The following is a 26,675-nucleotide window of genomic DNA, read 5'->3' as shown; positions in this document are numbered from 1 at the left end:
TAGATCATTCTTCTTGCAATTTCCAATTCTCTCTCTCACTTTCTACATCAACACAAACAAATAGATTAGAAATTGAAACTTATGCCATATGAGATTTAGATTTTTGCATAAGGCGATGAGATAGAAGAGTGGGGCAATGTTTTCGTATCTCTCTGTCCGTTTCTAATCCAATTGGTATAATCTGGAGATGTGCATTCATGTTTGAGTTCTCTGTTTCGTCTTTTACTCATACAGAAAGGTTTCCAAGTATTATTCCATATTACGTTCCTTCTTTCTCAATATCTAATGATCAATTCATTTGGAGTAATCGTATCAATTACTCCTCTCTTTCCCTTTCTGTTCCTTTAATTCTGATCCAAGATATTGGGATTCTTGCTTGAAGAAGATTGTTGGTTCGGGCGTTGGGTTTCCTAATATAGAAGGGGTTGATTTTAGTTTCTTTTTTCTTAATTTAGAAGATCGATGCATTACAGTTGATTTGATTTTACTCTGCTTGATTTTGTGTTTTCGATTTGTGAATTTTCAAGCTTAGATTTAACTCCTCCCATGACTTCGTGGGTTTGTTAGTTGAATCTTGATTCTTTTCAATCTAAATTTTGACTTCAGATTTCATTTAGGGTTTAGGGTTTAGGGTTTATTTCCAATCCCTAAACCCTAAACTCAACTTTTATTCTTCGCTGATCTCTAAATATATTGATTAATTAACGACCGGAAGCTTCATTTCAGTAACTGTATTTATTTTTTTATTTTTTCCATTTTTATCATCTAATCAAATTTATCTACGATCTTATGTTTGTATGGGCCTCGGCCCATTAACAGTGAGGATAGGCCCAAGCGATTATGGAAGTAAAAGAAGATATTGAAACCGTCAAAATAGAAAAGCTGAGTTCAGTTAGTTCTAGAATTAGAATGAGATTTAAATCTAAATTCTAATTTTAATTCGTCTTTTCAATTTACAAAACGACCCCGCAACTATGGATTAATTTAATTGGGGCATTTGAAGGGGGGAAAAATAATTAAATAAAAGTGTTGGTTGATGATGAGTTGATGGCATTTTTGCAAAGTGAGCAGCAGAAATGGCGTCTCCTCCGTTGGTTTAAATACCTCCTCCTTCCTCCTTTCTCCTTCCATTTTCTCTCAATTCTCTGCAAAGATCCCCTAATTCTTTCTGGGTTTTGTTTTGTTTTGTTTTGTTTTGTGTTTAGAACTCTCAAGAACTTCATAAACGGGAAAGAACAAGACAAGAACAAGAACAAGAACAAGAACAAGAACAAGAACCAGAGCTTTATTTCCATGTCTTCTGATCTGTTCGTTCATGGCGATTCTTCTTCTTCTTCTTCTTCTTCTTCTTCTTCTCTGTTTCGTTGTTCCGCCTCTGATTTAGTCTTCCCATCTGATGCAGACTTCCAATTCTTAACCGGATCTTGTTCCCCTAATTTCTCCGATCACGGCATTGATCTTCACGTTTATTACCCACATCAAAACCCACTCCCCGCCGATGAATCCAATTCCAATTCAAACTCCAATTCCGTCGATCAACTCATTCCGATCCCGGAATTAGCTCTCATCCCAGATTCCTGTTCTTCCCCAAATGGGTTTCAAAATCTCTCAAATTTCGGTGTAAAAAACGAAGAATCCCATCTGGGTTTCAACCAACCCCCACTCTGTTTCGACCCATCTGATCATAATAATAATAATGCCGCCACCGTCGACAAATCCCTGCTCCACAGAAGTCGCATGGAGTCTCTTTTAATGGAGTCCGTGTCACCAAATTTCCCCAATCAGTCCCTCCCCTGTTCAGAATCAGAGTTTTTCTCCTCCCAAATCCGTCGCGTTTTCAGCACCGGCGATTTACAGGTATGGCATGTTATATATATTTTGGGGAGAAACCCATTTACGGTTGGTAGTAAATGTTTGAATATGGGGGCAGAATTCAAGCATGGGACGGTCGAGGACAGGGTGCGGGCAAGGGTCGTTCTCGAGTCCATTATCGGAGAACGGAAGCTTAGAAGAGGGGAATTTCAAAGTGGGACGGTACAGTGCAGAGGAGAGAAAAGAGAGGATTTCGAAATACAGAGCAAAACGAAGGCAGAGGAATTTCAACAAGACGATCAAGGTTAGTATAGCAGAACTGAATTCAAAAACAAAAACGGTTTTCAGAGATTTGAGGATGCCGCATTAATGGGGAGTTTGGGATGAACTGAACAGTATGCTTGCCGGAAAACACTCGCCGACAACCGCCCCAGAATACGTGGCAGATTTGCTCGCAATGACGAACCTGGAGACAGCTCCAAACCTTCTTCTTCAACCAGAGAAGAAGACGAAGATGAATTCTGGGTAAAAATCTCTTCTTTTTCTTTTTTATTTTATTTATTTAATGAGAAAAAAATTCATATATTGTTTGAATGCCAGATGGAACGGTTGCATGCAGGGGAAGAAATGTACGGACAAGTGCAGTTTCAGTATTGTGAATTTTGATCGCACCTGGAAGGAGAAGAAGAAGATGAAGAAATATATATTATATATATATATATATATATTATTTATTTTTTCTTTTTCTTTTTCTTTTCCCCTTCCAGCGAAGGGAGAAAAAAAAAAGAAAAAAAGAACTTGACCAAAAGGCCCTTTATTCACAACTCTGTCTAAATAAGTAAATAATAATAATTGAACAGAGGTGGGGGTAGTGGTAGGAAAGTAGTAAATAGCTTCCTTGTAAAAAGACTTCAACTTTCTGTCCATCCCCATTNAGGGATGAAAATATTACACTATATATCTGAGTTTTGGTTTGTAAATAGTCATGAATTTCAATAATAATGCCATTTTTCAAATTAAAACTCATATTCCGTGTGGATTTTTTAAATTTAAAATTAAAATTGGTGTGTTTGTTTCCCGGGAAAGTTAGAGAAGGAATGGATTGGGATTCACATCCTAAAAAGTTCTTCCTTTTTTTGTGTTTGGAATTGTGTTAGATCTTTCAAGAGAGTGTTTGGTGGGATGAAAAGTGTTTACACTCATTCATGGATGAAACTACTAAATACATGTTAAACGTGACTATGTATTTCGATGGAATGTCATCATTCATATGAAATTATCTCTCGATCATCCTATAATTTACACGTTAAACTTTGATTTGTGGTATTAATGGATGTCATGTACACACAAATATATTTTTTAACGGTAAATTGTATAGAAACTTATCTTTATCAATATTCTAAAAACTTTATAAACATTAAAAAAAATAAAACATTTAAAATATTTTTTAGAATAAAATTGGATTCTCAATAATTGTCATAAAATTAAAAAATTTAAACTCGAGATTAAACAATGAAAAAGCATATTTATGGTAACAATTTTAGTTTATATTTGAGCAACAAAAGGAGAAAGCCACCATCACATAAGATTTCAGTCAAGAACGAATAAAAAAACAGCTTTTGTTTACATAAAACTACGTCATTGTCTTGTGATAACTATCTCTACTCAGAGTATACGAGATGATTGCTTTGTTATGTATAACCTTCTCGACTTGGATCATGAAGTTTTTCTCAACTTCATGCTCCGTTTGACAAATTCTTTCGAGTTGTCAACTATGTACATATGACTGTAACAATTCAAGTCCACATAATGTTTGTTTTGATCTATTTCGTATCGTTGTTAATCTTACGATTTTTCCATGCGCTTAAAACAAATATTTTGTTCATCTTTTCAATCGTATGGGATCTCAATGAATTATTTTGTTCAACAGAATCATAAGTGAATTTGCACGAGTGGTGAAATGATGATGAAATGATGATGATGGTCACTTAATAAAGTTTATTTTTTATAATATAAACATTTTCCATCAGGCCGACAAACATTATATTATATATTAAATTTTATTCTTAATGCTCTTCAAGCTTGAAAATGACACTATATTAACCTAGAAGATAATATTTTATTTATTGAAGCAAACAAGAATATTAACCTAAAACAAAATAATAATTAAAAATAAAAGTTCTTATTCACACAGCAAATTTGGAATTAATTCAATACCAATTTAAAAAAAAATACGTTCAAAGAGCTAATTATTGTTTAAAAAAATCAGATACCCTTTGGCAAATAAATAAATTAAATTAAATTAAATTATGTGTCCTTTTTAAAGGGAAAAGAGCTTGAATGTCAAGTTTGCAATTGCTGAGCTGGAAATTTTGCTTTTATTTTAATTTAAAAAAATCTTACACTTGAATAGAATGAAAAATAAATAAATATAAAAGTGGAGGAAATTTAAATATAAAACATTATAGTGACGGGGGAGAGAAAATGATGTGACAAATGCACGGTCTCCACCTTGAGCATAAGTTCTCATGGTTTTGATTTGGGCTTCCCTAAAAGAGCTCATATTAATGGAGAGAGTATTATTTGTTTATAAACCCATGATCATTTCTTAAATTAGTCGATGTGGGACTTTCATCATCCAACACAACCATCCTTATAAACTTGAGAAGTTTTTTTTTTTCTTTTTTGTTATATATTCGATTCTAAAGTGTTGTGTCGGTTGCTACTAGGTTTAAGTTGGTCTTGAGTTCATCGATCGTGTATTTGTATTCTTTTGTTACTAAAAGAATTGTAATCGAAGGCTGAGATGCTTCGTATTTTTTATACCCATAGCTTAGTGCACATTTTTAAGAATGGGAAAGTCTTTGGTGGCTTGAATTTTGATATTGGAACATCATCATGTCGTTGATTGTATGGTGTGCCAAAGTTGTAACTCGTGACTTAAAATAATTTTAACGACAATATGATATGATTCAATAAACAACTTCGTCTTAGTTTTGCTGTGTCACATCATGTTTTGTTTAAAGTTTTTAATACAATTATTCACCGTTAAAACTCTTAAATCTTATTGATGTGGACTAAGATATCTCAATCATGCAATATGTTTTCGGCATCGGTGATTGGCACTAACAAAAGCTTGTTATGGGCTCCATGATCTTAAGTTTTGGGCTCACGTGCTTTTTATGGGCTAATCATCACGGGCTTTCAATTTTAAAGCTTAATAATTAATTAATTTATTTTTATTTTTAATAAAGAAATAATTTGTACATAAATTACAGTTGGACCATGATCATTTTTACAACCAATTTGTTATAATTTTTATCTTTTTAATATAATTTTTCATTTTAAAATCACAAGTACTCAGAATTCAAAAATAATTTAATGGAATACCAATTTAAATATAATTGAACTAATAAAATATTTATTACTATTTTAAAGGCGATAATTTTATTTATTTACTTATAATTACTCGATTAAAAAAAAAAAAAAGTTAAGGAGTGAAAATAAAATGAAAAAAGAAATTGGGGGTGATAAGTAAATAGGCGAGAATGAATCTAAAGAGGTTCGAAACCGGTTCAGAAAGAGGTTCAGAAAGAGGTTCAGAAACCGGTTCAGAAAGAGGTTCAGAAACCGGCCTGGATCTGGCAATCGAGACAAAAGTCGAAGGCATAGCATTCTTTTTCTCGTCGTCGAACTTTGGTCCTTCCTTCCCTTTCTCCTTCGTCTTCGTCTAGTCGATTTGCTCGACTCTGAAAATTCGGGATCTTACAGACAAACATGAGCGGCCACGACTCCAAGTATTTTTCCACCACTAAGAAGGGTGAAATTCCCGAGCTCAAAGAGGAGCTTAATTCCCAGTACAAGGCATTTCTCTCCCCCTCTCTCTCTACCCTTCATTTCTTCAATTTTCTATTGCTAAGTCAATGTCTAGATTTTCATTTTTGACCCGCGATCTATATCAATCCAGATGATTGCTAGCTCAGGTGCTCTTTTTTTTTTTTAATCGTCATGGGCAACTCGTAGATCTGTTGGGTTTTGGGGTTTGCTATCTTTGTTGTCGAAGCCAGGTTCTGAGTACCTTGAATTATGTCGCTCAGTTTGCTTATTAAAGAGTCATTTATGTTATTGGAAAAACATATCGAGATGAATTTGTCAAATGTCTCGATGATAGTTTAGATACTGTGATCAACTGTAAACAGTCCAAGATGATAAGAAGAATGAGGATACTTAAAACTTAATGTCTGAATTCAGCTGGGAGTATTGGTTATGTTTCGTACTTACCTGACAATATATAGTTGGTCATTCTGATATAGCTCCTACACCACTCATTTCCGAATTTAGTGTTCTTTATGATCAAATATGCTCAATATATTATTTTTATTGAGCTGATGCTTGTTTCTGGTTAAAAATTGACGCTTAACAGGCATATCATATGATTTGCCTGTTTTACCTTGAGGACCAAAAGTTGGATATAGGGATTGCTTGAATCAAGCTGATGCATATGGCTATGTAATATGTTTTCCCTTGTTGTGAAGTTTCACGCCTCTTTAAGTGGATCTTGATAGTAGAAAAAAACGGTTTGTTTCTTTAGTTTAAGCTTTGCATCTCAGCTTTTAAAACGTTTTGCAGGATAAGAGAAAAGATGCTGTTAAAAAGGTCATTGCTGCAATGACTGTCGGGAAGGATGTATCATCACTGTTCACAGACGTGGTAAACTGCATGCAGACTGAGAATTTGGAACTGAAAAAGCTGGTTTACTTGTATCTAATTAATTATGCTAAAAGCCAGCCTGATCTAGCCATTCTTGCTGTGAACACATTTGTGAAGGTAAGTACTCATAATCTCTTATTGTAGTCTTTTCACCAAATAATAGTTTCCTTAGTTTTGGTTTAGACATCAAAGTCAAGTAATTTACCATGGCCTTGTGGAAATATGAATTGCGGAGAAACATAGTACCATTTTATGGTCTCTTGTGATTGTGGGCTGTAGAAGCTCTACAATACAGGGACCCAGCATCCAAAAAGTTCCATATGAATTGACCCCAATCTGCATACAAAGACAAATGGATATAGAACTTAATCTGCTCTATTTATATTTTGACTCTATTTTATTTTTCAAAATATGAGATCTGATAGGTAATGAAAGATAATGTATCTAACTTTTTTGTGTTGTTAAGGGAATTTTAGAAGTAATTTTTCTAATGCATACTTTTGCAGGACTCACAAGATCCAAATCCTTTGATTCGTGCTTTGGCCGTAAGGACAATGGGATGCATTCGTGTGGATAAAATTACGGAATACTTGTGTGATCCCCTTCAGAGATGCCTTAAGGTTGTTTTTCTTACGGTGCTTCTTTTAATTTTATTTTATTTATTTATTTATTTTTTATTGCTATTAAAATTCAGCAGTTGATTCTGTTTAATAATGTGCGGCCATTGCTTGATTTCTTGACAAATTCTCTCTTCCTTACTTTGAATGCTTTGTTAGGAGGAGGGACTTGTTATTGTTGTGTTCTGAACTAGACTCAGTTATCTAATCTCTTGGTTTTTAATGTGTTGACAGGATGACGACCCTTATGTCCGCAAGACAGCTGCCATTTGTGTAGCCAAACTTTTTGATATAAATGCTGAGTTAGTTGAAGACAGAGGCTTTCTGGATTCTCTCAAAGATTTAATATCAGACAATAATCCAATGGTTGTTGCAAATGCTGTGGCTGCTCTTACTGAGATACAGGAGAATAGTAGCAGACCCATATTTGAGATTACAAGTCACACGCTGTCAAAACTTCTCACAGCTTTGAATGAGTGTACTGAGTAAGTGCTGCATTTGCTTTTTTCAAAGTATAAGAACTTTGTGAATACTTTATGTGAATGACATCAAATAAGAAGATAATTGTTCAAGGTTATTTTTCATTTTCTTTTTCTCCTTATTACTTTTGCAACTGATCCTGTATTGATGTAGTATAAGAAAATCAAGCTCTTCAAAAAAAAATTTCACCAAATTACCCACGACTGATAGTAATTGGTTATCTTGGTTCTAAAATGTAATATAGTGGTGCCATTCAACCTACACATACATTAGCATTCGATAAATTATAAAGTGGAAAATTCGAAAATTGTTGAAGTAAGCTAGGTGCATAGATGCACTAAAAACATCATTTAGTGTCTGGATACATTGCCCACATCTAGTCATGGAGGCTGTGTGGGGGAAGTAATGTTGTTATCGTTCTGCTCCTGCATTTTTCACGGAGAACATCTAGAAGTTTGTTATTAATTAGTTGAAGTTTTGTCCACATGGTAGTTTTTAATTTTCCTGCTATTTTCTCTACTTCAATTGTACATTTTTTTGGCTGACAAAAATTTCTGTACCCTGGTTTTTCTTCAGGTGGGGTCAAGTTTTTATTCTGGATGCACTTTCTAGATACAAAGCAGAGGATGCTCGTGAAGCAGAAAATATAGTGGAGAGAGTTACTCCACGGCTACAGCATGCTAATTGTGCAGTTGTTTTGTCAGCTGTGAAGGTTAATATTCTATCAAGTAATTGATTTTATCCACCATATATATGCTGGTGGTTTTGAGAAATCCAAGATATTTCTACTAACCTTTTCCTATTTCACCCTTATTGATAGATGATTCTTCAACAAATGGAACTTATCAGTAGCACTGATGTAGTTCGAAATCTTTGCAAAAAGATGGCTCCTCCTCTTGTAACTTTGCTCTCAGCAGAACCTGAAATACAATACGTTGCTTTGCGAAATATTAACCTTATAGTACAGAAACGACCTACTATTCTTGCACATGAAATTAAGGTAAGCTGATGATAATTTTTGTAACATGAACACACGAGGGTAGCTTGTGATTTTTAATAAAGATGCATGTAAATAAACAGGAAGACAAGTACCGCCTGTTTTATATAAGCTTACTACTACTACCACTTTTTTCTTCTTTTTGGTTTCTATCCACTGTGTAGGTTTTCTTCTGTAAGTACAATGATCCGATCTATGTAAAAATGGAGAAGTTAGAGATCATGATTAAGCTTGCATCTGACCGAAACATAGACCAGGTACACAATCTTCATCGGTATTATCGATTCCTAAATGGGTCTATTAATTTTCTAGGACATACTATAAATGCAAACCCTTTGGATTGTAATTTTTCAGGTCCTGCTGGAGTTCAAAGAGTATGCCACTGAAGTAGATGTAGATTTTGTAAGAAAGGCTGTCCGTGCCATTGGTAGGTGTGCAATCAAGCTAGAGAGAGCTGCTGAACGATGCATAAGCGTGTTGCTCGAGCTGATCAAAATTAAAGTGAACTATGTGGTTCAAGAGGCTATCATAGTCATCAAGGATATTTTTAGAAGATATCCAAACACGTAAGAAATCCTTTTTGTTCCTTCAATTTGATATTCAACTGATTGAATGATTGCTTCATCATTCTGACTTCATGTGAATCCCTGTTCTGTTTACAGTTATGAGTCCATCATTGCTACACTCTGTGAAAGCTTAGACACGTTGGATGAGCCAGAAGCCAAGGTAATAGTTTGTCATTATATGTTCATAGCACAAGTGGTTCAATCTCTTGAAGTTACTCTTATATTTTATGTTTGCCTCCCTGCCTCAAGGCATCAATGATCTGGATTATCGGAGAATATGCAGAGAGAATTGACAATGCAGATGAACTTCTTGAAAGCTTCTTGGAGAATTTCCCCGAGGAGCCTGCACAAGTCCAGCTACAGTTGCTGACTGCAACTGTCAAACTTTTTCTTAAGAAGCCAACTGAGGGACCCCAGCAGATGATTCAGGTCATTTCTCTACAAGCATAGTTTTCAATTGCCAAATCTATTTGTGAAATAAGGGGACGTTTTATTTTGGTATGATCTGGATTGAGTATTTTTTCCACATTCCCTGTGACTAGGAGTAATTGCCTCCAGCATTATCTGTATTTGCAGACGTTAAAGAACCTGTCTGAAATCAGAACAATCAGATAATTAGTTGTGCATATTATTTTAAATACATTTTTATGTAAAGAAATCTTTAAAATCTTTATAATAGTTACTATTACCAAGGAACTCATAAAGAGTCCCATTAAGATGGATCTTCTTTTTGTAATCATTACTTCTCGTGGTAATCGATTTTTTTTTTCTTTATAGGAATTTCAATATCAGATGGCTCTTTGATATCCCTGTATTGCATAGTAATTATTTCATTGTCAGTTTGAGCAAGAACCATGTTCAATTTTCTCTGATAAAAGAAAAACTTTGAACTGTCTAGTACATTGTGTTGGTCTTTAGATGGCTACCCAATAAACATTTACTTCATGTCCATTTACAGGCTGTTTTGAACAATGCTACTGTGGAGACCGACAATCCTGATTTGCGGGACCGTGCATATATCTATTGGCGACTCCTATCAACTGATCCAGAGGTTTTCTTTTTGCTAATCAGTTTTTTCTTTTTTTTTTCCACCTTCATTGTCGTCCTAAAATTCAATGTAGACTGTATAGTTGATAATAAACTATTGCATTTTGAGAATCATAGGCTTAGTTTGATGTGAGAAAACCAAATATATGTTATGATTGTTTTTTTTTTGTTTTTATTTATTTATTAATTTTTTTTTTTTTTAAAGAATGTTTTATAATTAACACCAAACCACAAACCCCATCTCACTCTTGATAGCTGTGTACATGTATCTCAGTTTTCCAGTACTTCCTATCTTGCAGGCAGCTAAGGATGTGGTTCTTGCTGAGAAGCCTGTAATTGGTGATGATTCAAATCTGCTTGATTCCTCGCTCCTAGATGAGCTGCTTGCCAATGTTGCCACTTTATCCTCTGTATATCATAAGCCTCCTGAAGCATTTGTGACCCGTGCGAAGACTACTCAGAAAACTGATGATGAAGATTTTCCTGAAGGAAGTGATGCAGGGTATTCAGAGCCTTCTGCCCAAGCTGCTGCTGGTGGCAGTGCATCGCCTCCAACTTCTTCAGATGCACCTTATTCAGTATCAAAGAAACCAGTCCCTGGCCCAGCCTCTTCTTCACCTCCACCTTCTGTTCCAGATTTACTTGGTGACCTGATTGGACTCGATAACAGTGCTATTGTCCCTGTTGATGAGCCTACTACTCCTGCTGGGTAAGTGTGAACTAATACTTTCTTGTCTGCTGCTTATGCAGTCATATCATTTATCATGGGTTCTCTGCAACCTTCTCGATCTAAGAATTTTTTTGCAATACTTGAAATACTTCTAGTGAGAATAAATATTGCTAGATTGTAAAGTTGTGCCCTTCAAAGGGTTCTGATGATAGGGATGAGCAATTTCATGGAATAATTGTGTGAGCATGACAAATGTATTACCTTATGAGCTTTCTGTTACTGGCACTTAATGTGTTTTCTGGCCTGCAGCCCTCCATTGCCTATTCTGCTACCGGCATCAGCTGGTCAAGGCTTACAAATCAGTGCACAGCTCACACGACAGGACGGTCAAATATTTTACCATTTGTTGTTCGAGAACAATACACAGATTCCACTGGATGGGTTCATGATCCAGTTTAACAAGAATACCTTTGGTCTCGCAGCTGCAGGAGCCTTACAGGTAGATTTGTAAATTCAGTGTGGAATTGATTATCCGTGGATGAAATTAACTTCTCATCTCAATATCTATAGGTTCCACCAGTGCAACCTGGGTCAAGTGCAAGTACTCTCCTGCCTATGGTTGTGTTCCAAAATCTGTCGCAAGGTCCCCCAAGCTCACTTTTGCAGGTAGCTGTGAAGAACAATCAGCAGCCAGTGTGGTACTTCAATGATAAAATCTCAATGCACATTTTCTTCACCGATGATGGGAGGATGGAACGTGCAAACTTTCTTGAGGTAAAATTGATAGTTATTACAATTTCCTTTGATTCTAGCTGCTTCCTTTTTTCCGTTCGCATTGTTAGTCATTTCTTGCTTTGCTTAATCGTTGAGGGAGTCTCTTAACATAGAATGCACACGTAAGAGGGACAACCACTACAATGAGTAAAAGACAGCACATGTTTTAGTAGAAATGAAGTTTAACATTTTTTTTTAAAAGATTTAACTTCAAACTTCTATTAAGTAGATTAAGAGCAAACAATGAGAGGGAGAAATTAAACGGATGATCTCATAGGAAAAACATGTAACTCTCGACTAATAATGTAAGAACTTATTTAAACGTCCATTAGCAGTTTAGTCTTAATTGTGGCATTTATCATCTCTCCATTGTAGACTTGGAGGTCCCTCCCAGATTCAAATGAAGTTTCTAAAGACTTCCCTGCCCTTTTTATAACCAATGTCGAGGCTGTTCTGGAACGACTCGCTGCTACAAACATGTTCTTCATTGCCAAAAGGAAACACGCAAACCAGGACGTTTTCTACTTCTCTACTAAAATTCCCAGAGGAATCCCGTTCTTGGTCGAACTGACTACGGTGATCGGAAGCCCCGGACTGAAATGCGCTGTCAAAACTCCAAATATTGACATGGCACCACTCTTTTTTGAAGCTTTGGAGACCCTGCTCAAGGAATGATTTAAACTGTGCTTTTCTTGTTCTTTCCCAACCCCTGATTTTTTTTTTTGCTAGTACTTGTAAATCCATGCTGGGTATCTCCTCTACCTGGCCTTTCTGTATTCTCCTTTCCCCCCCTTGGACTTAGATTGAATTCTAGCTCTGCCTAGACGGTTGGTTGTCTCATTATTTTCCCCCAGATTCAGATTCATGAGCCTGTTTTTACAAGGAAGTGTAATTTTATGAACTTTTCCAAGAGGATACTGTTGCTGCAAATATTGGAAGTTAGTGAAATAGTTTAAACAAGATGTAGTTCTATCTGGACACTTTTTTGCGTGCAATTCAAAATCATGTAGTTCAAGTTCCCTTTGCGTTGTATTCCTCATCAGCTTCTCCATATTTTAATGGACTTTGAACTAAAAGTTTCATTAATGGTCTTTTGCTTTTAGGTTTCCTATCAAGAATTATCATTTTGTTATCTCATTAATATTATATATATATATATATATATTTATTAGATTAAATTATAATTTTAGTTTATATTATTTTTAAAAGTTAAAAGTGTTTTAGCTAAATTTTCTAAAATTGGTTGATCTATTAAACATAAAATTAAATTTTGTATCTGTCCATTCTTAAACCAAATAAAAAAGGAAAATTAGACATAATTTAACCTATATATTAATACAAAGCTTAAGCCTTAGTTGTTTCCTTTAGAAGTCTAATTGTAATACACATGCTTCATTAAGACTCGAGGCATTACTTGAGGTGAAAGCCATTTAGCGTGGAATCTTAGAAATAGTCCATGTCTAGCTTAATAGCTTTAATAAAAATTTCTATTTTAAAATTAACTTATCTCAAGAATCTCATTTACGCGCGTTGAGATAAAAAATTGAGAATTATAAAAGAGTATGTATAATTCCCGACCCATCAACGCATTTTTTAATTAAAAGAAATAAACATAAAAAATTTAATATTAAGATAAGTAGAATCTTTAATGGATGACACCATTTATAGTCGATTAATTTATAATAATAAGTTCAAACTAATTTAATATAACTCAAAAATATCACAAAATCATACTATTAGTGGACTGAAATTCCCTAAATTACTTGGATTTGACCATTCTTAGTCAAATCAAACGTCCCAAAATTCATCCAACCAACAATATTATATTTTTTTTATAATTTTTTTTTTCATTTTTAGAATTAAAAAATATAATTAATAATGGAAACAAATAGGCCTAAACCAAACACGTTTTGTAGGAGATATTTAAATTGATTTCACGGTTCATTCCGTTCCATTATAATTATCCTATCGTGTATGAGCTGGTTTTTCCGTCCTCCAGCGGTGGCCGTTAGAAGCTCAACTTTCAGGCGACTCGGCGGCGAAACCTAGAGAGAAAATTTCCAGTTTCCATTCATCCAAACAATATTTCGCCGGGAAGGAAGAGCGTTGTTCTTCAATTTATAATCGTTTCCCTTTTTTTTTTTTTTTTTTTTTTTTTTTTTTTTTTTTTTTTTTNTTTTGATTCTTCCTGACCTTTATACTCAGTGGAAAGTCGTACTCGCGCACGAAACCAAACCAACCATTCTTTCTCTCTCTACAGAGAAAGAAAAAAGAGAGGGAAGCTTTCTTGGCCTTCTCTGCTTTCCTGCCATAGTCTGAAGGGGAAGAAGAGGGCTTTGAAAAGGAGTACACATCCTGTGTCTCCCTTTTGTTCCATTTGAATTGAATTCTCAATCGCTTTTTTCGATTCTTACGAATCGATCGAGTTCTCGGCGTGAAACGGTAAGATTCTAGTTCCTGGACTATGTATCTCTTTTGCTTTCGAATTGATTCTGATTATCGCTGCTTGATCAGAACCTCGAGTTGTGCGTTTTTATTTTTGGTTGTTCTTATTGGTTCTGTGTAGCTGAGGTAATTTTTGGATTTTCTGTAGGTTAACTTTGATGTTTATTTTATCAGTTTTTGCTAGAGAATCCGAATTTTTCGGCTTCTTGTTACTTTGATGTTATCGTGTTATTGATTGAGTTCTTGATTGCATTGACTCCGGTCTGTCTATACTGGTTCTTTAGGATTACTTCGTTCCTCTTTTGCCACTTACATGATTATTACATCATATTTGCTGCTAGCTTTGTTGATCTATGATTCTCACATCATATTATGTAATTTTATTTGATATCATATTCACTAGCGAACTTTGGCATAGCTTCTAATGCAGTTAAATTGATTTGAGCATGTTGTCTTTAACAGGGTTAACATTCTCTAAAATTTTGAGGGCATATTGCAACTAGTTCCGATGGATTTTTGGCGTGTTGTGTAGAAAAGAAAACTGAAATGGGAGGTTGCTGCTGTTGTTCCTCAAGAGGAACAGAATCAAATATTACACCAGGCTACTATTATGTCAGTATTGAATTTTTCATTTGATGTTTATTGTCATATTTTTATCAATCAAATTCTTTCTTTGTTAGCAAAAACTATGCAGCCATTGTTTAGTGTTCGTTCATTTATTTATTATCATTGTCAACATGTCTAATTGCATATAGTTGTAGGTATTCCGATATAGCCTATGAGATAATTAACGTAATTTTCATCGTTGGCGGCGCCAATCTGAAACTGGTTGGAGTGCGAGAGTGATCTTTTTGACGAAGTTTCTTTATTCAAGTACCTTTTGGTTAATTCAGCATCATTGTGTTTTCCAAAAAAGTCTTCTGCCTTAGCATGTATCAACTTAGATTGCTTGTGATCATAGGAGATGCTTGTATGCTACACCGCGAGTAAATCGTGAATATGAGAAACGTTCCATACACTCAAGACTGCCATTTCTGTTAGTTATTCTTGGAGCTGATTGAACTTTATGCTCAACTGTTAACATGATGGTGGAAAGAATTTTCTTCCCATCATCAACTTCCTTGCTCAAATCTCAATTTACTTAAATCTAAGTTTTGAACTTTTGCTGCAGTACCCAAGAGCATCGGAGGAGCATGTTCCCTTGTCATCTCCACTTAGTGCTACCCCAGCATTTCCAACGGGGATTTTGGTTGATACAAATCTGGACACATCAATTCCAGACACTTATAGATCACCCCCATTGCCTATCCCATATGATGTTGTTTTAACACATCCACATACTCCTCCTGCGGCTCAAGAAATCGTCAGCAATAAGAATGAAGCTACAGCTCAGACCCCAAATACTGATGTAATTCAAGAAACAGCATGCATAAACACACGGGAAACTTCAGCCAAATGTGATGCCATCGATGAATCAGACTGCAAGAAACATACAGATTTTGAGGTGGACACGTTAAAGGAATCTGAAATTGGACTCTCAAAGGGTGTAGAATCTGTGGTCATACCTGTGGAAGAGGAGGATGTTTGTCCCATCTGTTTGGAAGGTGAAGTTTTGCTAAACCTTAGTTAAGCTGCACATTACCAACTCACCAAACCGTGGATTTTTGTTTCAAACCCCTCATCTCTATAGCTAATGTTTGACATTTTAGTTGCTTGAGCTAACAAGTCACCAGGTTATCGCTTTCTCAATGGCTGCACAGTTCCTTTCCCTTTCAATTCATCACTTTCCATTGTTTTATGCAGAATATGATGGGGAGAATCCAAAACTCACGACAAAATGCGAGCATCATTTTCATCTCGCATGCATTCTGGAATGGATGGAAAGAAGTGATATCTGTCCTGTGTGTGATCAGGTGTGTCTCAGGCTCTCAGTTTATGGTTTATCGTTTGTCACTCATACTCATTAGTTCATAACGCTTTAAGAAGAATTTTTTTTTTCCCTCTCCTAATCATCTCCCCCTGAAATGCAGGAAATGGTTTTTAGCCCTCCAATTGATTAGTAACAACAAGAAAGTCAGCCAAGTGTTTTCTCAGATTGAAGTAAAGTTGAAAGTATAGATTATGAAGTTCTTGTGATTTTGCTTCAGCTGGCAGCTTCAGGTTTCTTTTAGTTGCTTTCCCTTTTCTTTTTACTTAATGAATTGCTCATTCCCGTTGCATTTTCTCTGTGAATTTGTTCTCTGAACATAGAATGTGGGGAAAATTGGGAGAATGATTCTTCTTTCTTTTGTTTCTTTTTTATTTTGGGTGGGAGTAGTGGGAGAATGTAAATACAGTTTGTGCAATATAGTATACCTGAGCTTGTTTTTTTTTTTCATTTTACTTCCATTTATTAGAGGTTATGATTGTCATAAATGGAATTAAAATGAAGAAAAAAGAAGAGTACTTCATCATTTTCTCGTAAACGAATCTGGGTCGTTGATGCAATGTTTATACATCGTATTTCAATCTTGATTCCTCTTTTGTTCTTCTAATTTCTCAAAATACCCTAACAATATGCTTTGATAACGATTTGAAAATAGGTTAGTTTAGATGTTTGTGTTTATTTATTAATTCTATGTAGTTCTTATTGTTAACGACATTGAATGATGATTAGGAATACGCATACAGAAATATTGTAATATCAATAATAAACAATTAGTTGTGTCTGTTGATATCGATACATTCAAGCTATTGATGGAATATTTATGGATGTGCTAATATGAATGAAATAATTGGGCTAATAATATAATTATATTAAGCTTGGAGTGAACATGACGCCTTAGTTATGCTTTAATTTCAAGCATACTACGTGACGTGTTGGATAAACTATGGTCGAAATTGGATTGGTTTTAAGAGCTTTTGAGAATATACTTGGAATCTGTGAATCTTAAAATATTACTGTCCCATATATTTTTTAATTCGAAAATGCTTATTTTCTTAATCCAAAAATTGTGAAGGTATGAATGGAATCATCAACATTTCATAAACATAATTAGATAAGTTTGAAATAATGATCTCCAATCAGACGGCTGTGATTGGTCGTTCACAGCAATAAAATAAATAAAATAAAATAAAAGGAAAGTGGGAATATTAAAAATTAATTATGTTGTTGTCTCCGTTCATGAACATGTCTCCCCTATGGTCTGACAAATCTTCCTTATCCATTAATATGATTTTATTTTTCTATAATAATGGCAAATTCCCAATGCTTTCTTTAATTCTTTTATTATTATTATTATTATTATTATTATTATTATTATTATTATTATTTGGTAATTGGTAAATAATTTAGTTTCAATTTTGAATGTTGATAATTTTGCGAGGATTGAATTGGTCATTTTTGTTATAATATTGAGTGATGGTCTCACAAGTTATTTAATTCACACTTATTTTTATTTATTTTTATGAGTTTGTTTAATTTTTTCTTTATTTTTGTAAAACTTAAAACATTTTTAGGATAATTTAAATTTTTATTATTTTCTTAATTTTTTTAGAATTTATAATTTTTTTAATTAATTCAATAATATTTGAAGTAGGGATTTTCGAATCTTTTGACTTTTTAGTCAAAAGTAAATATCAATTACGGTTGACAGCCTAAAAAGCAATCATGTAATTTAAGAAAAAAAATAGTTAGATGATAATTTACTTTTTAACTAAATAACAATTACTTTTTCCTTTGTTGAAAATATAAAAAGTTATGAGCGAGAAGCTAGCAACTTTTTTTTTTAGGGAAATAAAACTATGTACTTATGGTAAAAATCCAATGGTAAAAATTGAGAGATCTAACCATTTATTTACCTTTAATTGAGTTATAGATTTATATATTTAAATGGAGAGATTAATATTAATTTATATTAATCGAAACCATATGAAATTTATAAAATTTCGGAACTATGATAAGATTTTAATATCTCCACATGGGTCTACATTTATTTATTTTTTAGATTGTGACCACATATAAAATTTTGCTCTATCCTTCAAAAAAGAAATTCTAAAATGGTTTTTTTGAAGAAAAAAAAAATACAAAATGATTTTATAAGATAAATTAAATAAAATGATTGATTACAAGCATAATAATTTTCTCTAATGGTAATTAAAAATAATTGATTTTATAAGATAAAATAGATTTTTTAAAAATAATTATGAAGAAAATCAATTAGTGATTTTATATGATAAATTAAGATAATTTTTAAATATACTCCTTTTTTTAACCATTAACATTAAATTTAATTTAAAGTAGTTATTTCTCTTTAGATATTATAACTTATATAAAGTCTTACCAATTTATAATTACATGTTTTCAAATTATATGAACCAAAATTTGAATTTAAAAAATTAAAAAATTATAAATTTAAAATAATAATTTATGGGCGAAATTATGAGTTAAATTAAAAAAAAAAAAAAATGATGTTTGGCAACATTTTGATTAATTTATAGATGTAAGAGAGAGAGAGCTTGAATCACTACTTCCGTGTCTGAACCGCTTTTGCGGGTAGGAAACCTCATTTCTCTTCCTATCACTATATCTCTTCTTTCTCTTACCCTTTTCCTCTCAAACCCAAATCCAAAACCAAAACCATGTCTTCTCCCAGCAAGCGACGCGAAATGGATTTGATGAAACTGTAAGTTCTTCCATGCCTTCCGATTTGATTCTTCTCTCCTTCTTCTTCCTCCTTTTTCCCCTTTGACTCTGCTGATGTTCACATCAGGATGATGAGTGATTACAAGGTGGAAACCATCAATGATAGCATGCAAGAGTTCTATGTCGACTTCCATGGTCCTAAAGACAGTAAATCATCTATACCCATCTTTGATTTCTCTATTTTCTTTGCTTTTTTACTAATTCCTCTTCTTCTACTGCGCCCTTCTGGATTTCCCCTTTTTCAGATGCTTAACAACTCTCTTTGAATCGACCTGTTTAGTTCTTAATTGCCTGCGTTTGTTGAATTTCCCTTCTCAAATGAATCCCAGTTGATATAGACTGTTCTGGGCAATATGATTTTGGGTTATATGGATTATCTTATCTTATCCCTTTCTCTTTGTTTGCTTGTTTGGTTTGAAATTGGAAGGTCTTTACCAAGGAGGTGTGTGGAGGATTAGGGTGGAGTTGCCAGATGCTTATCCTTACAAGTCACCTTCAATTGGCTTCATCAACAAAATTTATCATCCAAATGTTGATGAAATGTGAGTTGACATCACTCACACTCTGAAACTTATTACATTGGTTCTTCATAGGGGTAGGGTCTTATCTTGTTCTGGGGATGATTGTTGACTGATATAGATGTTTTACGAATCGCAGGTCGGGCTCGGTTTGTTTGGATGTTATCAACCAGACATGGAGCCCTATGTTTGGTGGGAAACCATCCCTACTCTTATCTTTGTAGAGTTATAATGTTATCTGTTTTGTTGTATATATTATATCATGGTGATCAATGGTGTTTTGTTTGTGGAATTACAATGCTGCGACCGAGGAATTGTGATCTAATTCGGGTGTTTTTCGTTGTATAGACCTTGTAAATGTTTTCGAAGTGTTTCTTCCACAACTTCTCCTGTATCCCAACCCGTCGGACCCGTTGAACGGCGAAGCTGCTGCAGTAATGATGCGTGATCGCGCTGCATATGAGCAAAGAGTAAAAGGTACTTCTATTGAAGATTTGGTAGTTTAAGCTAAGTTTAAGCTAAATACAAAACTAGATTTAGTAGCCGAACTTCACCAGTAGACAAATTCAGATTTTAGTGGCGGTCACCATTATGCCTGTGTGATCTAGATCACACCGATTGGGAAGGAGAACGAAACATTCTTTACAAGGATGCGGAAACCTCTCCTTAGCAAACTTGTTTTAAAAACCTCGAGGGAAAACTTGAAAGGAAAAGCTTAGAGAGGATATATCTACTAGCGGTGTGCTTGGGGTCAAACCCTTCTGTGTTCTGCATCCGTGATGATGATTGTGCATCTAATGGTTATAAACTTAGTAGGCATGTTATACTAGTCGTATCGGTTAACTTCCTCACCCCGACACACAAAGTTCAAACCTCTACAGGGTTCAAGACACGTACAAACCCCGTCCCGGCTGTTCTTTTCCTTGTTTTTCATTTGGGTTGTGTATGTATATGTACAGAATACTGTGAGAAATATGCAAAGCCAGAAGACATTGGAGGTGTTGGTGAGGAGAAATCCAGTGATGAAGAGGTGAGTGAAGATGAGTACTCCTCAGATGATGAGGAGATGGCAGGCCAAGCTGATGCTTGACTGGAAGGAAAACCATATCAACCCTCTTCTGTACATGATTCAAAAACTGGTTTACCATCAAAATTGAAAGCTATGGAGAAGGTTCCTAGCTCCTCTACTGTCTCTTATTTTCATGATAGTTGTTGTGTACATTAATCAAACTATGATATAATGTTTCATATATTGTCATTTACCATTTAATCTATAAACCAATTCTCTTGGGTTTTCTCCTTTTTCTCAACAGTTTCACGGTCTCTCCATCTCTAACGCAACGTTAGGGATGTAAGTGAGTCGGGTTGGTTCGGATATGGAGTAAAGCTCTGGTCGGAAGCTCCTGTATTCAATTTAAAAACTGAATTTTGTGCTACTGTACTTGGTTATTTCGAAAGCCCCGGTCGCGTTGTGTCGTCTTATATTCGGTTTTGATTTACCATACGTACCAACCGGACCATGTTTGATAGGGAAATAATATGATTGAAGCAAATGGATGGCCTGAAGTGCTTAAGATATCCCATCTATAATTATTTGGATTACTTATGGAAAGCTACTATACTGTTCTTTTGTCAATGAATTAATTTTCAGTTTTGAGAAAATTAGAATTTAATATTTATTATTTTAGAAATTAAAATTTCGTTCTGATAAAACCTTATAAATATTAAGTTTTTGCGATATAAAAATTCTGGTGGCTTTATGGATAATTTAATTAAATTTTAATTTATTATTTTAAAACAACATAAATCATCAAAACAGCCCTTATAGCTCAGTGGTAGAGCGTCAGTCTTGTAAACTGAAGGTCCGTAGTTCGATCCTGCGTGAGGGCATTTTTTGAGTTTTCAATTTTTTTTTTTTTTTTTTTTTTTTTTTTTTTTTTNTTTTTTTTTTTTTTTTTTTTTTTGTCTGAATATTCTTAGTATAAAGCTTTGAAGAGGGAAGCAAATCAAAATTTGGTGCACCAAATCAAAATTCAGTGTTCTAAGATGAGTTGAAAAATATTAGCACCACAGACGAGCCAAGATTAAAGGGTGTTGGCTCGTCGTGGTTGAACGGAAAACACGACAATGGAGAAATCGAAGTCGGGGTTAGATTGGTATTAAAGAATTTGCTGGGAAAGTATACACTGGTTTATTTGACATTCTGGTATATAATCAATCTAGCTACTAAAAACTTTACCTAATAAACAAAATTATTGAACCTATGGAGGAGAATGAATATGGAAATTAGCAATAAGCCTATTGAGTTTACTGAGAGTTTCTCGAGCGGATTTTGTATCTGGATGATCCTCGCCTGATATCGAAGTTCTGATGAAGATGGCCTTTCGGATTAGATCGTCCCCGATGTCGAATTGTCCCCCTCTTAGCATTAGCCTCGCTCGGGTTTCTAATAGTGTTGCTCTGCACAGAGCTAGCTCCTGCCAAAGATAAGGATTCAGCTGTGCAGTTGTTTGAACTGGCCTCCAGCAAAGTGACTTATCGAACCACTTCTCGACCGGTGTGACGAAGGCTTGATCGGCAGCTTCTAATGCGTTCGTGCATAGCCGGAGAAGTTCCAACGCGGTGGTGCATTGGGAGAATGTGAGAAATGTCCTCACGGCAAGCGGCAAGACCACTTCTTTTATGACGTACAATAGCTCCGAGACTTTGAGTTCGACGACTACAGGGTCCCGACCAAACCCGAAGAGCAAGAAACAAGCTGCCCACAAATGTTCGGAGTGATGAATGATCGAGGGGCGCGTCATGACAGCTTGAACCATCGCTTGTGCAACTCCGTCCACGCCTCTCTTGCGTGCATATAGCTTTACGAGATCATTGAATTGTAGACATCCCTGTTTGGCACTGCTTCTTGCCATATTGAACCTTAACAGCATGGAAGTTGCTTCCGCTTCTGACTTTTTCATGTAAGATGAAGTAATACCACAAGCCATGGAACGTAACAACTTCTTCCATAACCTCGTTCGCTGTCGCTTTTCGGGTATCTTGTGAGCTGCAAGGGCTAATTGCGAAATGGGAATAGCAGCAGGACCGAACCAACCACTCGCTAGAGCCATTCTAGTTGCCAAGCTCCGTGGCCCCTCGGCATGGTCGAAAATGGAGAAACACACTTCGAAAAGCTGCATAAGGAACGTATTGCGTCGGAAAACATGAGCTTCTCTACCACTCCATGATTGATCTTTGACAGGCATTCTATTGGTTGTATCCAACAATCTAGTTGGTGTTATGGGAAGCTCAGATAAGATCGCACCAATTATCGCAAGGCCTAACGTTAACCTTCCAACTTTCTCTTCGATCATTCTCAAAACATCGATCTCTGCAATCGAGTAGTCTCGAACGCTTCCTTGCATTAAACACATTGCTTCAGCCCCCGACAAGTAAGACAGTTTCAACGGTTCCAAATTCATTACACGAGGAAGTCGAGTGGATATTATGATATGCGTCTCGCCACCAAAACGAGGGAGAAGATCCATCACAAGTTTGTGATCCCACCAATCCTTTTCGCACTCTAAATTATCGATTATCAGCAAAAACGGAACGTTTCTCATCAGCTCTGTACGAATTCTTGAAATGGCTGCCTCTTCCTGCTCCTCAAAATTCTTGATCTTGCTTTTAGCTGAAAAGCTTCCAAATCCTACATCAACTTCTAGGAAGGAACCTAAGTTCAGATAATTCTGCCTGATATATCTGCTTTCACCTCCAATCCATAAAACCATCTTGTACTTTTGGTGATGTCGATACGCGAATTCTAAAAGAAGCTCGGTCTTACCGATTCCCGAGTCCCCCGAAACACAAGCTATACCTTTTCCGTACAAAATTTTGGCTGTTTTCTTTCTCTTGGCATACCTTTCCCCACTTTTTGTCTTCAGTCGTCGATGCCGCTGAGGAAATTCAATGCTTTGCATTTCGATCTCTTTTTCGGACTCCTTCCACACAATAGGTTCTTTACCCTTCTTGTTTCGTGTTTCTACTGCTTGTTGGTGCTGTTTCTCTTCAAGTGAGCTGCTTTTACTGCAGCCAAGGGTCAGATTCTTTCGTCTCGGTCGAGCTATAAGTTCGAAGTAATCTCTTTCGGAATCACCAGCTATATTCCCAAAAAGTATGAACTCTAGCTCTGATAATTCTTTCTTCCTGCCTACGAAATTCTCGTTTCGGGGGAAAGGGAACTCTTCTTTCTCTACCTTCTCCCTCCATTTCGTCAAGCGCTCGACAATGCTTCGCCTTCCCAACCTCATTGCAAGTAGCATAACGGCTTTCAGTATGCAGTCCCTCCAGTTACCATTCTGAGCTTCGAATTTCCACTCGTCGACCCGACAAAGCCCTTTGATGGCTTCTTTCCATTCCTTCTCCAATCCTCCATACAGAATCCACAAGTCACCACCATGTTTTTCCCACAAATCTCCCCTTTTCTCCACAATGTCTCTGGCAAGACAATCTCCTGGACTCAAGTCAAAAAATATTGGAACCAGGTTCTTCTTACCAGAAAAAAACCGCAGCTCCTCGATGGTGTAAGGATTCTGGAACGACTTCTTTGTTAGAATCACAACTCCAAACGAGGATGCATCCATCGCCCTCTCAATAACTCGATGCTTGCGAGAATTCCTACATTTTGCTCTATCAGACACAAAGCAACTCATCCCATGAACCTCCATCTCTGCTTGAAGCCAATTAGCAAACCGCAGCAATGAAGGCTTGGAACCGTGCAAACCTATGAAAACGTCATAACTCCTTAGTCTAGTCGAGGAAATCGAAATCGGATCGGCTGTGTAAGAAGTAAAGTTACTTCTGCTAAGCTTTTTGTACATTTCTCTAGGCCTCAAATAGTTATTTCCATGAGGAAGGCTTCTACTATAAGGAGTACTTCCAGATACACCAGTTGACGATGAAGCCTGATCGAGCTTCCGACAATCACCCGGAGTACAAGTTTCTGGATTTCGAATCAAATCCGAAACTGCAAATTTAGCTTTCAACAAAGATTCAGAATCTGGAACCACCACACTTGAGTTTACCGGATCAACTCTGAAGTCCATGCTTTCACATCCCATGTCAGCCTTTGTTGCTTCTGACCTTCGACATGTCGATGACCGTGGAGAAAAGAATGGCGAAGGAAGTGCTGAAAAGAACGTCGAAGACGACGACGACAAATTTCTAGAAGTTGTAGCAGGCAAGGACCCAAACCGGGAGCTTTCTTCTCCAACGTCCATATCCACAAAAGCTCATTCTTTAACTCATTACACAAAATCTAAAACTTGCATTCTGAATGTGACACCCCTTTGAAAAACAAAATACAAAAAACAAAGAATGAATTCATTTGCAGCATTATCTTTAATGGCATCAAACAAATGGGCAGGCAAATTTAATGGCATTCAAGATCTAAAAGAGACATTACAGGAAAGAAGAAAAACCAGAAATTTTCAAGCAGAAAGCCCATATCTCAACCCAACAGCTCAAAAGACAATAATTATAGAAATAAAGATGAACATACTCAGATCTGATTACTCACTGGACTTCAAATCTGGAAAGTTTTCACATGGGCATTCGATCTTATGCCCTCTAGATTCATAAACTCATCAATGAAATGAAAAGAACAGAGCACAAAAACTGAACAAAGTTCAAATTCCAGGAATCCAAACAGACACCAAAAGCTGCAAGAAGTGATTCCAAGAGCCTAGAACACAATCAAGCAAGCAAGCAAGCAAGCAAGCAAGCATTGGAACAGTGAAAAGAAAGGTGAATGAATGTTGAAAGGGGATAAGAAGAGGAGAGTTTTGTGTTAGAATTTAGAATGAAGTCTTAGTGTTTTCACATAGATTTAAGAAAGAGGCATTTGCAGAATGGGATAGGAAAACTTGTTTGCAGAGATGAAAAGAAAGGGAAGTATTGGGTAACCTTTTTCAGAGGAAGAAAAAAGAAAATCCAAGTGGCTGCTGACCCCTGGCCTTCTGATATTAGACAAACACTCCCTCTAAAATGCTAACAGAATAACCCCACTCGCCCCCTCTATTCTCTCTCTAAACAACAAAGTCTCACTGTTTCTGAGAGAGATGGAGAATTTTTGGGTCTGAAAGCAAAGGTACACACACCGCTTGAAGGGGAGGCCAACAAATTTTTTAAAAAAATGAAGGGTCCCAGGCCACGGATCTGACCAAGTTTATAACCTTTGTAGGCTCCACAAACCCACCAAGAACTTTTATAAACTGCAGAGAAAAACCCAGTGGTTTGGCCTTCTGGATTCATTCATTCATTCATTCATCTTAAAAAAAAAGGCTCTTGGAGTTGTAGACGGCCACTTTGTTTGTTCTTCTTTTCTGGGTATTAACTTTTATCCCCAAAAAAGAAAAAAGGAAACCAACTTTCTTACCAAAAGCCCTTTTCTTTTCGTCTCTCTTAGCTCCTCCTCCTCCTCCTCCTCCTCCTCCCCCTCCGCCTCCATGATCAATGGCCCATTTACTCCCAATCAAACCCTAATTTCTTGGGGTTTTTTAGTTTGATTCTAATTGGATTTTAAAAAAGATATTGTAAATGGGATTTCTGAAACTACCCCATTAAAGATATTCCCACTTTTCGTGCAATAATTTTGAGCTACTTTATAAATGCCTTGTCCATTATTACCTTCTTGGTTACCTCCTCTTGGTCTTAGGCTTCATTGTCACATTTATAGTCATAAACCAACGTGCATCCATCTAATTTCCTTGCCTTAGTTGCGTTTCATCAAAGTCAAAACTTCTAATTCTTAGAAATTGTTTGATGTCCCTCTCTAAAAGATTCTATCTTTCAAAAAATACTCCATAAAGTTTGCCACTTTCGTCTACTATTACTTTCTTCGTCGTAGATACATTCATCAAAACGAGTCAAATATACGAAACGTAATAACCTTAAATGGGATTGTTGAAGAAGTTAAAAAAGATGAGAATTGGAGTTTAGTAATAGAATGATTGATGGGAATGTGCTACCAACACCATCACTTTCCAAGAAAGAGAGGTTTGGTTGACTTGGAATCCAAAACAAACATATACTCAACATCAGTCCAAAACCCTCTTTTGGTTTCCTCTTGTGGGCACATGCTCCCATATGAGCTCACTCAATAATAAAAACTCTCCTATTACCACCTATCTATGTCTTCCCTCATAATTAAACTCTCAATTCAATCTATAATACCCTTTGAATTCAATGAGAGACTACGACACATCCCGACCCCACCTCACTCCGCCTCGACTATCGTCTTGTGGGAGAACACAGTTACATAAGAACAGTCGTTCAATGTACTTTCACTCTCAGCTACTTATTTTACTTGAATT

General features: G+C 35.7%; 5 protein-coding genes and 1 non-coding gene across 10 annotated transcripts; 5 read left to right on the top strand and 1 right to left on the bottom strand.

The window, feature by feature from the left end:
• Nucleotides 1–1,767: 1,767 nt before the first annotated feature.
• Nucleotides 1,768–2,502, top strand: LOC111795788 (putative zinc finger protein CONSTANS-LIKE 11; the record flags this gene model as incomplete). Its single annotated transcript, XM_023678371.1, is given in 4 exon segments — nucleotides 1,768–1,857; nucleotides 1,931–2,116; nucleotides 2,209–2,337; nucleotides 2,413–2,502. Coding segments are annotated over 4 exon segments (471 nt in total), but the record flags the coding sequence as incomplete, so codon positions are not given.
• Nucleotides 2,503–5,484: 2,982 nt separating this feature from the next.
• LOC111796243 (beta-adaptin-like protein B) lies at nucleotides 5,485–12,693 on the top strand. The gene is made up of 15 exons (XM_023679005.1): nucleotides 5,485–5,676; nucleotides 6,442–6,639; nucleotides 7,029–7,142; nucleotides 7,374–7,624; nucleotides 8,196–8,331; nucleotides 8,440–8,619; nucleotides 8,781–8,873; nucleotides 8,971–9,182; nucleotides 9,279–9,342; nucleotides 9,432–9,611; nucleotides 10,141–10,233; nucleotides 10,529–10,938; nucleotides 11,209–11,398; nucleotides 11,470–11,673; nucleotides 12,049–12,693. Exons 1-15 carry the CDS (start codon nucleotides 5,590–5,592, stop codon nucleotides 12,346–12,348), a joined length of 2,712 nt encoding a protein of 903 aa, XP_023534773.1. The 5' UTR covers nucleotides 5,485–5,589; the 3' UTR covers nucleotides 12,349–12,693.
• Nucleotides 12,694–13,631: 938 nt separating this feature from the next.
• On the top strand, nucleotides 13,632–16,627 carry LOC111796244 (probable E3 ubiquitin-protein ligase RHB1A). Of its 2 annotated transcripts, XM_023679006.1 has the most exons (5): nucleotides 13,632–14,115; nucleotides 14,581–14,730; nucleotides 15,290–15,722; nucleotides 15,922–16,031; nucleotides 16,149–16,587. In XM_023679006.1, exons 2-5 carry the CDS (start codon nucleotides 14,665–14,667, stop codon nucleotides 16,176–16,178), a joined length of 639 nt encoding a protein of 212 aa, XP_023534774.1. In that variant the 5' UTR covers nucleotides 13,632–14,115; nucleotides 14,581–14,664; the 3' UTR covers nucleotides 16,179–16,587. The 2 variants fall into 2 exon arrangements, with proteins under 2 accessions (XP_023534774.1, XP_023534775.1); XM_023679007.1 differs by lacking the exon at nucleotides 13,632–14,115 and having other exon boundaries at nucleotides 14,610–14,730; nucleotides 16,149–16,627.
• Nucleotides 16,628–18,618: 1,991 nt separating this feature from the next.
• On the top strand, nucleotides 18,619–20,621 carry LOC111796245 (ubiquitin-conjugating enzyme E2 4-like). Its single transcript, XM_023679009.1, has 6 exons — nucleotides 18,619–18,782; nucleotides 18,870–18,949; nucleotides 19,230–19,344; nucleotides 19,460–19,512; nucleotides 19,669–19,797; nucleotides 20,280–20,621. Exons 1-6 carry the CDS (start codon nucleotides 18,739–18,741, stop codon nucleotides 20,408–20,410), a joined length of 552 nt encoding a protein of 183 aa, XP_023534777.1. The 5' UTR covers nucleotides 18,619–18,738; the 3' UTR covers nucleotides 20,411–20,621.
• A 517-nt stretch (nucleotides 20,622–21,138) lies between these two features.
• TRNAT-UGU lies at nucleotides 21,139–21,210 on the top strand. Its single transcript has one exon. It is a non-coding gene; the product is annotated as a tRNA-Thr (tRNA).
• Nucleotides 21,211–21,467: 257 nt separating this feature from the next.
• On the bottom strand, nucleotides 21,468–25,757 carry LOC111794735. Of its 4 annotated transcripts, none has more exons than XM_023676864.1 (2): nucleotides 25,739–25,757; nucleotides 21,468–24,648 (listed from the first exon to the last, which is right to left on the bottom strand). In XM_023676864.1, the coding sequence occupies exon 2, from the start codon at nucleotides 24,579–24,581 to the stop codon at nucleotides 21,582–21,584; it is 3,000 nt and encodes a 999-aa protein (XP_023532632.1). In that variant the 5' UTR covers nucleotides 24,582–24,648; nucleotides 25,739–25,757; the 3' UTR covers nucleotides 21,468–21,581. The 4 variants fall into 4 exon arrangements, with proteins under 4 accessions (XP_023532632.1, XP_023532630.1, XP_023532629.1 ...); XM_023676862.1 differs by lacking the exon at nucleotides 25,739–25,757 and adding an exon at nucleotides 25,267–25,595; XM_023676861.1 differs by lacking the exon at nucleotides 25,739–25,757 and adding an exon at nucleotides 24,863–25,075.
• Between the last annotated feature and the right edge of the window lie 918 nt (nucleotides 25,758–26,675).

This window comes from Cucurbita pepo, chromosome LG05 (genome assembly GCF_002806865.2).
Source record: "Cucurbita pepo subsp. pepo cultivar mu-cu-16 chromosome LG05, ASM280686v2, whole genome shotgun sequence".
Lineage (NCBI taxonomy): Eukaryota > Viridiplantae > Streptophyta > Magnoliopsida > Cucurbitales > Cucurbitaceae > Cucurbita > Cucurbita pepo.
This window is presented reverse-complemented; position numbering and strand designations above follow the sequence as displayed.